At 39.1% G+C, this 13,501-nt stretch overlaps 1 protein-coding gene across 1 annotated transcript; it reads right to left on the bottom strand.

Annotated features, from left to right (window-relative positions):
* Positions 1–1,243: 1,243 nt before the first annotated feature.
* atp6v0a2a (ATPase H+ transporting V0 subunit a2a) lies at positions 1,244–13,123 on the bottom strand. Its single transcript, XM_008424119.3, has 20 exons — positions 13,013–13,123; positions 11,813–11,891; positions 11,544–11,641; positions 10,608–10,745; positions 10,371–10,468; positions 9,562–9,688; positions 9,390–9,472; positions 9,214–9,307; positions 8,932–9,144; positions 6,756–6,906; positions 6,524–6,663; positions 6,270–6,427; positions 6,081–6,171; positions 5,885–6,003; positions 4,456–4,666; positions 4,250–4,369; positions 4,057–4,173; positions 3,692–3,809; positions 3,434–3,605; positions 1,244–2,160 (listed from the first exon to the last, which is right to left on the bottom strand). Exons 1-20 carry the CDS (start codon positions 13,121–13,123, stop codon positions 2,058–2,060), a joined length of 2,541 nt encoding a protein of 846 aa, XP_008422341.1. The 3' UTR covers positions 1,244–2,057.
* Between the last annotated feature and the right edge of the window lie 378 nt (positions 13,124–13,501).

Here is a 13,501-nt window from a genome sequence, read left to right as displayed (position 1 = left end):
ATGAGCTAAAAAAATTTTTTTTAATATCTCAGAAACCAAAACTGCACAAACGGAGCACCAACCATTCAGACTATTTGCTGGATTTTTTGACGAGGGTAGGTGTCAGCTGCTGCGATGTACAAAATAGATGCTCAAGGCAAGGCAAGTTTATTTGTATAGCACATTTAAGCAAAAAGACAACGTGTTTTACATGGGAACAATGAGCAACAAACAAACAAAAACATTTCATTGGAGTGGGATATTAAAATATTAATGACGTTCCAGTTATCATTAATTAAATTCAACTCTAAACTCAGTGTTTCAGTACTTTTCTGGAAGCTTGTTCCAGATTAGTGTAAAAACTGAACGCTGCTTCTCCATGTTTCTTTCTGGTTGTGGTGCTGACTTGAACCAGAGGACCTCTAGTTTGATGCGAAGCCATTTATTAATTTATAGACTAACATGTATTTTTACGTCTTTTCTTTTGAGCCACAGGGAGCCAGTATAACGACTTTAGAACTGGGGTGATGTGCTTCATTTTCTAGTTTTAGTGAGAACGTGAGCAGCAGCGTTCTGGATCAGCTGCAGCTGTCTGATTTAGCAGAATTGTGAAAACAATGTTACCGTAATCAACTCGACTAAAGATAAAGGCATGGATGAGTTTCTCAAGATCTTGCTGGGACATTAGTCCCTTAATTCTGGGAATGTTCATCAGATAAATGTTCAGGTCTGAGTCCATCAATACACCCAGATTTCTTGATCCTTAAGATCTATTTCTAGGTATGTATGGATATATAAAGCAGCAAAAAAATCAATAGAACAGTGGCAGGCTGAAATATCATCGTCCACCAAATGTAACATCCTCTGCAACTGAGATATTGTGCATATTAAATGTGATGATTTTATTTTCAGAACTGTTCAGCTCAAATAAAACATATACAAACTCTAAAGATGTGTCTGTTGTGAAACATAGGACCAATTTATGTGCCAGAAACTTATGCCCACTGTTGGATATAGAAAATCTGTGATGTTATGAGCCTACATCGCTTCCAAAGGCTTAATAGAAAATAATGACAGCATAGGAGGAAATAAATGTAGAACAAGAAGTTATGCAAAATTATGTAAAAGAAAAAGAAAAAAGCATTTTTTCCCCAAAAGAAATATTGAATGAGAGATTTTCTGCTGCTACCCTGTGATGGACTGGCGACCAGTCTGTGGTAAAACCTGCCTCTCTATTCCATGAAAACCAACATCTCTGATTCAATTGCCTTTGTCAAAACCTTTATTTGACACATCAGAATGGTAAAATATTACTCTTGTACAGACAGTAAGTTAGATAAATATCATGAATCATTATCATTAACAAATGGCATAAGCTGTAAAATCAAAGAAAAATCTAACTATGTTTTCTAATGGTGTTTTTGGATCATGTTTTTAATAATAAGGGATCTCAAGAGTAAATAAATGCAACAATAAGTAAATATGCAAATAGCAACAAGTGACTATTTTCATTTGGCATCGTCACAGTCAGTAGTGAGAACTTTACATTGTACAATCATTTCTGCAAAGTGCTTTATGGTAAAAGAAATCTCAGTAAAGGATTGAAATGTTTAATGTGTTGCTGATTATGGACGCCTGCAGCTTTACCTTTATTACATGAAGAAGATAAAATGGCACCCCTTTACTCAATCTCTATGGCACTGACTTGAGCTCTTTAAATACCAAGCATACAAAGCCATTTTACACAGCACAATGCAAATAAAATACATTTAAAAATCACTCAGCAGGTGACAGAAGGTGCTGAGCAGTAACTCATCCAGAAAGTGACAAGGTCAACAGAAAGAAACATTGTTTTGTACCTCCGTCTCTCCAGAGGTGTGCTGGGTAGAATAGTAAGGCAGTCAGCACAGGCCGATAGCATTTAAAAACCCATCAAGGTGACAAACGTTGCTACGAGGAGTTTCAGTTCAGAGTCTTGAGGGTTTGCTGTTGTCACAGAATGAATCATTCCAACGCTCACTAAACCTTCACAGTTGTAAATTCTGCCGAAGCGCACGTCCGCCGCCGCTCTAGGGGGGTTAAAGCAAGCCGTCTTGCTCAAAAACCGAGGGCAACTGGGAGAAGTCAAAGGGCAGGAATTTGACACCCGTTCCATGGTAGAATTTGTTCTGAAACTCCACCCTGGGATCAAACAGAAAACCACCAGGAACACTTTAATGTGGGCAGAATAAACACTCATGGTTTATACATAGCTGCCGTATCAAAGTTTTCTTTGATTTAAGCAATGGAGATGATCGGATGGCTTGATGATTAAAATGGAAAATATGATAGGAACTCGTGTCTGGAAATACAAATATTCACTCTTTTTTTCTTTTTTCATGCTGATCCATAGCAAGAGCACACATTCATTCCTGACTTTTCAGGACCGCTTAGGATAGAAACACAAATTTATGTCAAATAAAATCCTGTAAATGCAACAATATTTAAGTTTATTATTTAAAAGACTATTTTCCAAGCTAATAAGTAACTTTTATGGTTTTGAAGGGCAGGAAAATGAGCTTCAATAACAACAACATATAATGAAGAAAACTAATTGTTATGGGTATCTTGTAATGTTAGTCCAGATTCTGATGTTTTGTTTACATTAATTTAAAGCCATTCTGCATCTCTATTTGATCATCTAAGTTCTCAGCATAATTCCGTGTCTCATTTTTGGAGTCTCAAGTTGTTGATTCTACATCCACATACTTATCTATATATAGGTTTTGTTATCACTTTTATCAATTTGCTCCTGCCTATGTAAGAATGTAATTTTCTCAATATGTGGCCATGTGTTTTATTCATATCCTTTTGTTCTACCCTAAATTTGATCAGGTCAGATCAGGGGTCACACTGTGTGTGCAGAAGAAGTTACTGTTGAACAAATCTTTACTAACATTTTAAAAACTCATGCAAAATGCTTAGAAAATCAACATTTTAAAGACATTTTTTAATGTTTTAACTTTGTGAATGCTCAAAAAGCTAAACCAGAACTTTACTTTGTTCAGCCTTTCTGTCGAAATCATGGTCTTCCTCGTTTCTCAAATATGTCAGGACATGTCGTAGAATGATGTGTTTCCTCTGACTCCCTTATTAAAAATCTCATCTGTCCTGAAAATGGCTGACTTTGAGTCTGGTCAATGACAGAATTTCTACATAAACCTTGTATAACTTAAAGATAATGCATTGACTGACAGAACGATATTGGACTGTTGACGTTTCAACCGGTTGGACAAGGGTCAACCAAGATGAAACTGAGTCGATTCTGGACACCTGAACAATTTTTCGGCGCATCTTGATTATTCATTTGTGTGCCTGACTCAAATAAATGAACTTATCAATGCATCTTGGTGATTAAATAGTTACAGTTTTAGAAAAGTGCCATAATGTACTCGCTTACTGAACATAGACTCACCAGTGAAGTCGCAGAGCATGGAGGAACGCTGACAAGCCTTCCATGACCAGCAGGATCGACACAGTGAGCATGGCGAAAAGGCCGAACACGGGGACCAGAAACACCACCCCGACTTCTGTGGTGACCTTGAAACCCAGGCGCATCACCATGGCCCACAGCACCTCTGACAGCTCTGTGGAAATGAAGTGATTTAAGATAAAGAATCGGCAGGAGGAAAGAGGCGAAGGGAGCACGCCGTTATTCTCCGGCCGCACTTACGGGCGTGAGCCAAGCTGAGTGCCCACAGGCGCAGGTAAGACGCAGTATTGGAAATGCAGCCCAGGCAGAACTCTATGGTGTGGATGGCCTGATGCAGCAGCACGTCTGCAAAATCAAACTGCAAAGCCGTACATGAGATATTAACTTCATTTTTACGAAAAAAATCAAGTTAAGATAATCTAAGCCTCCCGTTGTTCTCAGAGTTTTAGATCCATCTAACCGATTCAGATGATATTAAATTTCCTCCGCAGCTGATTCTTGTTCTGTCGTCCTACTTTTTCTCCTTCTTAATGTGCAAACAGCATTAACTTGTCGAAGCGAATGGAAAAAAACAGACGTTAATAAAAGAGTCACTGTTCTCTGACCTGCTTAGGAGGAGCTTCTCTGCTGGTCACTTCATCAAATCCTTCCTCTTCGTCCTCCTCATGAATGGACGTTATGGAGCCGTCATCCTCGCTCACACGCCTCACCCTCTCATAACCCTGAGGTGAGCCAAGAAACGACAATGAACCCCTGTGAGCTGAATTAAGACGACCCAAATTCTTTGACTGGACTTACTCTGCGTCTGCGCAGGCCTTTGCCGCCGCGCTGCTGCCAGTACAAGTAGAGAGGTTTTCCCAGCAGCAACACGGGAACGCACATCACAGCAATCAGGAGAAGGAAGACCTGCATGCCAGTCTGAGAAATGAGACCGACAAGATTAAACTCAAGCTTCAATGAAAGATTATAAATAAACTCGACGAGTAGACGGTGCCAGCACATGCCTGTCCCGGATACAAAGGCGTTACATCCTTCCCCTGCATGACAAACATGTTGATGAAGTGGATGAGGATGCTGGGAGCCTGGCTGGAGTTGCGTGCACTGAAAGCCAACCACTTGTAGAGAATCATGAAGACCAGGTAGCCAAAGAGACAGATCAGAAAGAGCAGCTCGGGAAGAAACAGCAGATAAACGCTGAATTTCTGTCGGAAATGCCTGAAAAGAGAGGACAAGGCATAAAAAGTCATAGTACTAGGCTTGACCAAGGGTTACAAAATCAGTATGGCAATATGCAACTTTCCTTGGTTTTAACATGAAATAAAAGGTCGGAGGGGTATGAATACTTTTGCGATGTGTTTTTTGTGCAACGGTTTGCGAGTAATGTGTCGACCTAACAACGGTTATTAAAATTCTGCACAACAGATTTAAATGCTGAGTAACCAGCAGCCAGCTGGGCTGCTTATGTTGGTGCATCCGCTGACAAACGAGGGAATTGGAATAATCTGTTCCCAGCTGGAAAAAAAATCTGATCGTTCAGGTTTCCTTGTTGGGTTACAGCACAGTTCCAGTAGATTTTGCAAAAAACTGTGAAACAAAATCCAGGATGACGACTATTAGTAATTAGTCATGCCATAAACATATGTGTGCAAAACTCCTATCACTGTGATTGGAGGACATCTGTGTGATGGGTAATGCCGACTCAGGAGGAATGATGGACCAACAGGGACATGAATCAGCAGCAGGAAAGCGCTGAAACTAATTCATCAATCCGGCATCAACTTGATTAAAATTTGGTTGCATAATTGTCTTTATTTCACTTTACCTTTCACTGCTTAATCATTAAGTTACAGTTAGCTCTGTTAGTTTTGTCTTCGTGCATCTACCATAGAGACAAAAAACTAGAATATGTGGTAAGATTATCTCTTTGTACGATTAAGAAATGACGTACATAAATAAAACTCCAGACCAGACAACATATTCACATACTGAAGACGCTCAACATGTCAATAGAAACAAAATTTATTAGTAGAGGCATTCATGGTGTGTCTGATTTTTTTTTCAATTTTATATTTTGCATCATATCGCTAATTCAATTACTGTAAGTTGGAGGTTTTGTGTCTTTCCATTTAAAAAGACAACCAGACTAGCCAGCAGGGAGGAGGAGAAGGCAATGATATGTTGTAGATATACAGGAGGATTATCAATATTATGGGCGTGATGTAACACCAAAGATGGCAGTTATCATTTTATGAGTTTCAAAAAAGTTTTTCTTGAAACTCAAATCATCTTGCAGATCTTTCTGCACAACTTTCTCGACCGTCGTAGATTTTACAACCAGTTTCCTTCTCTGATTCACCAGCAACCAGAGAATACCAGCTTCTGAACATTAAACAGGTTTTAGATAATTGCATGTGAAAGGGAAAAGCCTCTTACAAGTGGTTGAAGACGCTCAGCACCACGCCAAAGCTCATGTGAATGACGCCGACGATGACTGACATCTTCATCTTGTACGAGTTGAGGAAGGACAGGCGATTCACAGCCAGGTTCCAAATCTGATTGAACAAGAAAAAAAAACACCTAAGTACTCAAGACATGAAGGTGACTGTAGCTTTTGAGCATATCTACTCACAGGATCAATGCCGAATGGATACGGTCCGCTGAAAACACCACTGACATTTGGGTCTAATGTGAGCAAAGCGTTTGTTTGGACTGTTTTGTTGCTACAAAGTAAAAGAAGTGAGCATGTTATGAGGGATCTGTTAAGACACTAAGTCTACTGCTCACTGGTTTTTATGAAAAGGTTTAATGTCGTGCTTACGTCCACTGCTGATTGGTGAACATAGCCTTCACACTCCATCCAGAGCCAAATATATTCAGAGACTTGGAGAAACAGTCGTTGTAAATGAGTCCGGTGTAGATGGAGAAAAGTCCCATCATCAAGATGATGTAACGCCCGTGGAAGAACGTCATCCAAATCTGGGATCAACATAAAAATTTAAAAAATCAATTTGATTTAAAAAAAAAATGACAACCATTGCTTCATTTAGGATGAAAGTGAGCATTTATTCCCACCTCATTACTAGAACGCTTCTTGTTCTGATTCTTCTCCGTCAGCACCATCCACAGGGCGAAGAGGCTCATTATCACGCCGTGGCCGAGATCCCCGAACATCACGGCAAACAGGAACGGGAACGTGATGACGGTGTAAGGAGCTGACAGAAAACCCCCCACAAATATAATGAGTATTTTTTGGGGGAGGAAATTGTGGTTAACTTCACTGTCCCTCAGGAAAACAAGGACTTACCTGGGCTTACCTCGCGGTAGTCCCCCACCCCATAAGCCTCCACGATGCTCTGAAAGCCTGTGGTGAACTTGTTGGATCTTAAAAGCGTCGGCGGCGTGTCGCTGCTTGGGATGCGGTTTACAAAGGAGGGGACAGTGGCGTCTCCTTTCCTCTGATTAAAAATAAATTAATGGGAGAAAATGAGGGATTTGGTAACGACATACAGTAAAATGAAACGATAGAAATAAAGGAAACGACATCTTGCAGTCTGTCGTATTTAATGTGAGAAACTGTCCTTCCAAAGTGTTTGATGGCCCCTTTTGATATGAAAACATCGGCCACAACATCTCCTTTGAGAGAAACTGATTCATGGGTTTAGTTGGTTTTACTAAACCAAAAATGCTACAAATGCCCATTTGGTTTTTGCCAAATGTCAGTTCCCATTTATTTACATGTTACTTTCAAGCACACATATTTTCTTTTAATCTTTTAAAGTGCTCTTTATCAGCAGTTCTCCAGGCTACATTAATGTTTTAGACTTTAGCTGCTTTTCTTCTCATTTCCTGTCCAGGACCTTATTTAAACTAAATAGTTAAATAATTTGGCTAGCTAACAGTTAAATAGTCTGGTTAGCTCTTATCTCGAGTTTATGAGTCAAACTGATATTAATGAAAAGATTTCCAAATGTAGCACAGAACCTAATCTTGGAATGTGGTTCCTAACAGCAACCTGTCCCAAAGACAAACTGTTCCCATTTCTTTGGTTGAAGATAAAACACATGAAGGCATTTTTTTTTCTTTTTGCATAAACACAGTTATTCTTAAAGAGTTACAAGCTGAAAACTTGTATTAGAGTAATGATAAACTAAGGGATGACATGTTTCCAGTTAGACGCAGCAATCAATCGGGGAAAGATTAGAATCAGACAATTCCTCCTTCGACCGATGATCTCCTTAGATACTTAAAAATTAATTAAACACATCAAAACTAAAAACTTCTATCATTTTTAGCCTATGAATTCATAAACAAACAGTAGTTCAATGCAAGTTTTTTTAGATTAATAATTACAGCTATCACTAGGTACACAATTATTTGTTAAGTTCTAAACTTACGGGACATTTCTTTTGTTATTGTGTGTTCTTGTCTTTAAAAACTGAAAATATTGCTATCATAAAAAAATCAGAAGCAATAGGACAGACCTCAAAGAAACCTTTAAATCTTTAGTGGAATGGACACCAAAACTGGTTCCAGCCCAGCGGCCCAAATCCTTCTAAACACGGTCAAAAGTTCCTTCCGGGGTCATTCAATAATATTCAGCAGAGAGCTGTGGCAGTCATTGACAGCAGTAGACACTCAAACTACAACACAACTGAACTCACCACACGCTTCCTCAGTTGTAGATTATAGACTAAAACTTGAGACACCAACATATTTTCTTACTTGCACTTTTATCTCCAGTGACTCTAAGAAATGTAAATAAAAGTAGCAAATTCATTTGAATTCTGCCCTCGTGCCAAAAAGAAACAATTGCAGGTTGTTTTATCTGATCAGTGTCCCCTTGAGGTTATGCTACAACACAATTTGCTTTTACCATTTGAGACATATTTCCAGTCTAAAGTCGGTTTCCAATCCGGAGCTCAACTTTTCACATTTATCAACAAAAAACCCTGATCACCTTCAGTTAGTCAGAAACTTTGAAGCAAGACTCTTAATTAACAATTAGTCCTACTTTTAACGTATTTTAACTAGTTTCCTGTTCATAAAAGAATTTAATTTTAAATTCTTTTATGAATTAAAAGAATTTAACTTTCCTCAAGGCTATCACTCTGTCTGTTGAACCATGACTGTTTAACAAGCTCCTTTTTTTTTTTACATTGTCTTAAGAGTCTTAAGTCATTTAAAAGGCAGCTGAAAATATTCTTATTCAAGATCTTTGTTTAAATATTATTTTATCTTTTTCATGTTTGAATTTTTAAGCTTTGTGCGAATTTGATCTGTCAAAAAATTTTGTTTATTTAGTTACTTAAGTGGAAATAATACAGTTTCTACAACCAGGTTATTAGATTTAAGAAATTACCTCTCACTATCACCTGCGGGGCAACATGAAATATATCTTAAAGGAAAAGATTCATTTAAGAGGCTGGTGAAGTCAATTAAAAAGTTTAGATTTTTTGAAAAGGAAATGTCTTAAAACTCACCGAACCCTTTTCTAGCGCCCCCCTCAGGTTTGCCAAGTCACTGACGGGACACCAAACCTCGGCAATCAGACACTTGTTGGTAACGTCAAAGCTGCACAGGTTGAGGATGTGATAGATAGCCTTCATCTTTTTCACTTGCACAACCCAGGTGTAGGCTGACTCAGCAGCCTTCTGCAAAACTTGCCTCAAGTAGTCATCGGTGCGATGAAGCACCTGCAGGAGACAACAGTTATTAGGATGTTCCACATGCTCACTGTCCTCTCCAGAGACGTTCGATCCTACGTTGTTGAGGTCCTGGATCCGTGTTCGTAAGCTGTCCAACACGTCTGCGCGTTCCTCGTCATTCTCAGGATGCGGATATAAGTGGCAGTGGTAACTAGGAGCGACAAGGACAGACGCTGATGACAGAGAAGAATGCATGAGCGACTAAAAAGGTAGAACAACAAATGCTTACATACCAGTCGCAGATTTTTTGAACTTTGTGTCCAATTTGGTCTCCCCAAAAGGAGATGAGAAACACAAAGCTTTTGCTTATTTCCCCCTGAAATCACGCAATTCAACAGCCTTAAGATATCAGCCGGAGAAGCAGACGTAAAGCACAAAAAGTAACTTTTCTAGGACGTGTCTCACGGTGTCGAGATCGGCGAGGCTCTCGTCCACTTCTGTGTAGCTCAGGATGGTGTAGCCTTTGCACACTCTCCACAGCATGCGCTCAAAGGCCTCGACCTTCACCCGCTGGATGAGTCCTGAAACAAAGCTGCACCCAGGAGAGATCAGATTAGGTCCACGACGTGTTTTCCAACTAAATTATGGTAACTAGTGCTGCGGCTAGGCATGGATCAGTTAGTGCTATTAAGGTTTCATGAGCTGCAAGAAAAAGCGCTGGAGAGACTGGAGCTTAATGCTACTCCATGGAGCAAAAAGTTGATTGGCTGAAGGAAGGTGACTGTAAAATATGTCTGAAAATATTTCAAGGACATAAAATGTATTAAAAGTGGTAAGCTACAAGAAGCAGCATTCAGTTTCCATGCTCCTCTAATCTGGAGCAAACTTTCAAAAAACTGCAAAAACAGACTTGTTTAGAGCTGCCTTTGACTAGTAGTAAGTGATAGTTTTGATTATGCTATTTGACAAAATGTAATAGCAACTGCTTGTTTCATAATTGGTGACTGAATTATGTTTTTTATGATGTAAAGCACTTGCAATTGCTTTGTTGCAGAATGTGCTACCCAAACAAACTTGACTTGACTTACAAGTTGCAATAAATACATATTTATAACTTAAATACTTTAATAATTAATGTGTTGTGCTAGATATTTTTGCAGCAGAAAAATAAGTTAGTGGAATACATTTTGCATTTAGGTCAAAACCTTTGTGTATCTACCACACACATTTAGACTCCCATACCAGTGAAGTAAACATTTGGTGGTGCAGCTCACCCCAGCTTAGCTCCAAGCCTCTGCATGCCAGTGCTTCCTGTAGCCGAGTCCGTCTCCATGGTGGGGAACTCCTCATACTGGGGACCAAGAGCTTCATGCTAGATTTAAACAAGAACATGCCGACATTAGAAGGCTATTGCCACATATTAATCACAGACTGCATTAACTATACAATGCCAGGGTTGTGTTGTTAATCAGAAAAGGAGATACGAGCGGTTGAGTTAGAATGAGACTCACTCTGGAGCGGCTGTGTATGAAGGTCCGGGTGATCTTCAGCATGTGTGTGTATTCTGTGAGCTCCAGCAGGTTCCTCTGAAGCTTGTCTTTGTTCTTCGCCACCTCGCTGAGCTCCATCTCCAGCCTCTGAAGCTGCTCCTGCACGGAAGAGAGAGAACGCCAGCTTAACTTGACATTCGGCAGCACAATACCATGTTCATATCAAATTTGTGAATTAGTAAATTCGTCGACAATTCAGGCCTAAACCTCTGTGACTATAAAGAGGTGTGCAGGTGATCTCTAAATGTCCAGAAGAGATCCACATCTTAAGCAAGGTTAAATTAATATATTTTCTCTCTATCTCCTCAACTACATTTCCCAGAATTCTCTAACAATTTGGGCCTGTATTGAACCAAAAATCCCTCATTACTAATAACTATGTCGTAATAACTACCTGCTGTCTTATAATTATGCAGTTATACGTTTTCTTAAAACTCATTATTTCTTCATGTCTTGTTGTTTTCCAGACTCAACTGAAAATAAAAAGCAAAACTATGCTGCTGCATTAAAAACTGGGTTTATTTTTTTTGCTGGTCACTCCTTCAAAAAATAATAATCCTGGGCATTCAAAGGAGCTACCTTCCACTCCTAAAAGTGAAAATAATTGTCACAAGGTGGGAAATTGTGAGATTAAGTGAATTTTCCAAAGCTGGCATTGAAACAGAGCTCAGTTTTAAGAAAAAAAAAGGATAATTGGTAGCAAACCTAATTATGGGTTGAAGAGCTAAACAACAACATCCAGAGGAGATTCCTCAGTTACTGACAGAAACCAGTAAGTTTTTGTCAGGTTTAGATGAATTTCAGGAGCCAGACTAAATCTGAGGCTGAAGCCATACAAATCTGAGTATTTTCAGTCACAGCAGGAAACTAAATATAATTGACGTTATGATGACTTACCATGATCTCCAGGACCTGTCTGGGAGGAGGAGCAAGCGGACTCTCGTCTTCTTGAGGCACGGCGATTTTAGCCTTCTGGATCTCCCTCAAAAGGAAGCCTGTGTGTTTTAAGAAAATTGTCACTTATAGGAAGAAATAAGGCACATCACAACCACTCACTATTATACAAAATACAGTCATGCAGCAATTCCCTGCTCATTAAACAGACAACGTTTTGTTAAGGATGTACGCTCAGGCTGCTTCCACATCCCAGGTGCACAGAGACTTACCCAGGATTCTCTCCATCTCCTCGCATCTCTTGATTTCGCTGACAAAGCGCCGCTGGAATGAGCTGACACTGGGGTTGAGCTGAAATCAGAGGAGCACCATTAGTCAGGCGAGGTGGCAGCACGGCACGCGTGTGGAAATATAATTACCGCCACCACAGTGGTTTAAAGATTGGTGTTTAACAGCTAAATGTAAAGATTGAGGGCTAAAAACTACTACTCCAGAGCCAGATTTTAATTCAATTCAATTTATTTATATAACGCCAATTCACAACAAAAGTCATTTAGAAAAATGTACAAAAAAAAAAAATAATTTCAATTCAAACATGCATAACACATGGAGAACATTTATTGATGGATGGATGGGCCTACGAATGTTAGGGTAACAAATTCTGCTGGATGATAAATTATTCCAGAAGTTATTGCGATAAATGATAATGTTGTTGTTTTGCGACGATTTTCAAGTAATATAATGGTCATGGCATAATAATGCAAGAACAGATCCTCAATGATAATTAAACTTTAACATAGAAGAGATTTTAAATATCCCAAATAAATCAACAAAACAACAGAAACAACAAATAAAATGAATTATGAAGTGTCTGTAAACAAAATAGTCTTTTTAAAAAAGGCAAATGAACCAAACTGAAAACTTCTGTCATCGAGGTTTCGGTAAAAAAGAGAGAAAAGATGGAAAAAAAATACAAATCATGAAAATGAAAAATGTTGAGCTTGTTTTTAATCTATGATGCAATTGACTGATTTATTGCTTATTTTGACAGGTTTAGATCAGCCACGAACAAAAGACAGTTGAATGGATGGATGATAAACAAAACATATGGATGGAAGGACGGAAGGACGGACGGACGGACGGACGGACGGACGGATGGATGGATGGATGGATGGATGGATGGATGGATGGATGGATGGATGGATGGATGAAACTTTAAGAACGTATAGAGTAAACAGTGTGGAAACAAATATTTTTCATACTCCATTTCTAGATAGATTTTTAGATTTCTAAATAGATAGATTTCTAGATATATAGATAGATTTCTAGATTTCTAGATAGATAGATAGATAGATAGATAGATAGATAGATAGATAGATAGATAGATAGATAGATAGATAGATAGATAGATAGATAGATAGATAGATAGATAGATAGATAGATGTGCAAACTGTGGCTCTATTTGTACTTACATCTCTGAACTCGACCAGCCCCAGCTCTCCCAGCTCACTGATGCAGTCATATTCAGAGCCGGACTGCAGAAACAATTGCGCCAAGCACATTTCCTCACTCCGAAACACCATTTTTATTTTTTATCTGCCACAGACAGACAGTCAGACAGGGCTGATAATCTTCCTGTGGCCGATTGATCCTGAACACCGAGCTGTCTGCTACAACCCAACGCAGCACATTACAGAATTCAACCTAAGCAATCCCCTTCACACAATTAACTTACACTGATTAATTACTGTCTATTAACGACGACTGGTTTAAAATTTTAATTATCCACATTCCGGCTCATGGCTTCTTTACCCCTCTTTCAAAATAATATCCAATACAAAAGCGTCCAGCGAACAAAGACAAGCTCGCCTAAGGAGTCTTATTTTCGCGTCGAGCGATAAAAGAGAAAGGCGTCATCCTGAAGCCTCTTCACCTTATACACCTGCCGCTACAGCTCGGAA

Source organism: Poecilia reticulata, chromosome 12 (genome assembly GCF_904066995.2).
Source record: "Poecilia reticulata chromosome 12, P_reticulata-male-v2, whole genome shotgun sequence".
Taxonomy (NCBI): domain Eukaryota; kingdom Metazoa; phylum Chordata; class Actinopteri; order Cyprinodontiformes; family Poeciliidae; genus Poecilia; species Poecilia reticulata.
This window is presented reverse-complemented; position numbering and strand designations above follow the sequence as displayed.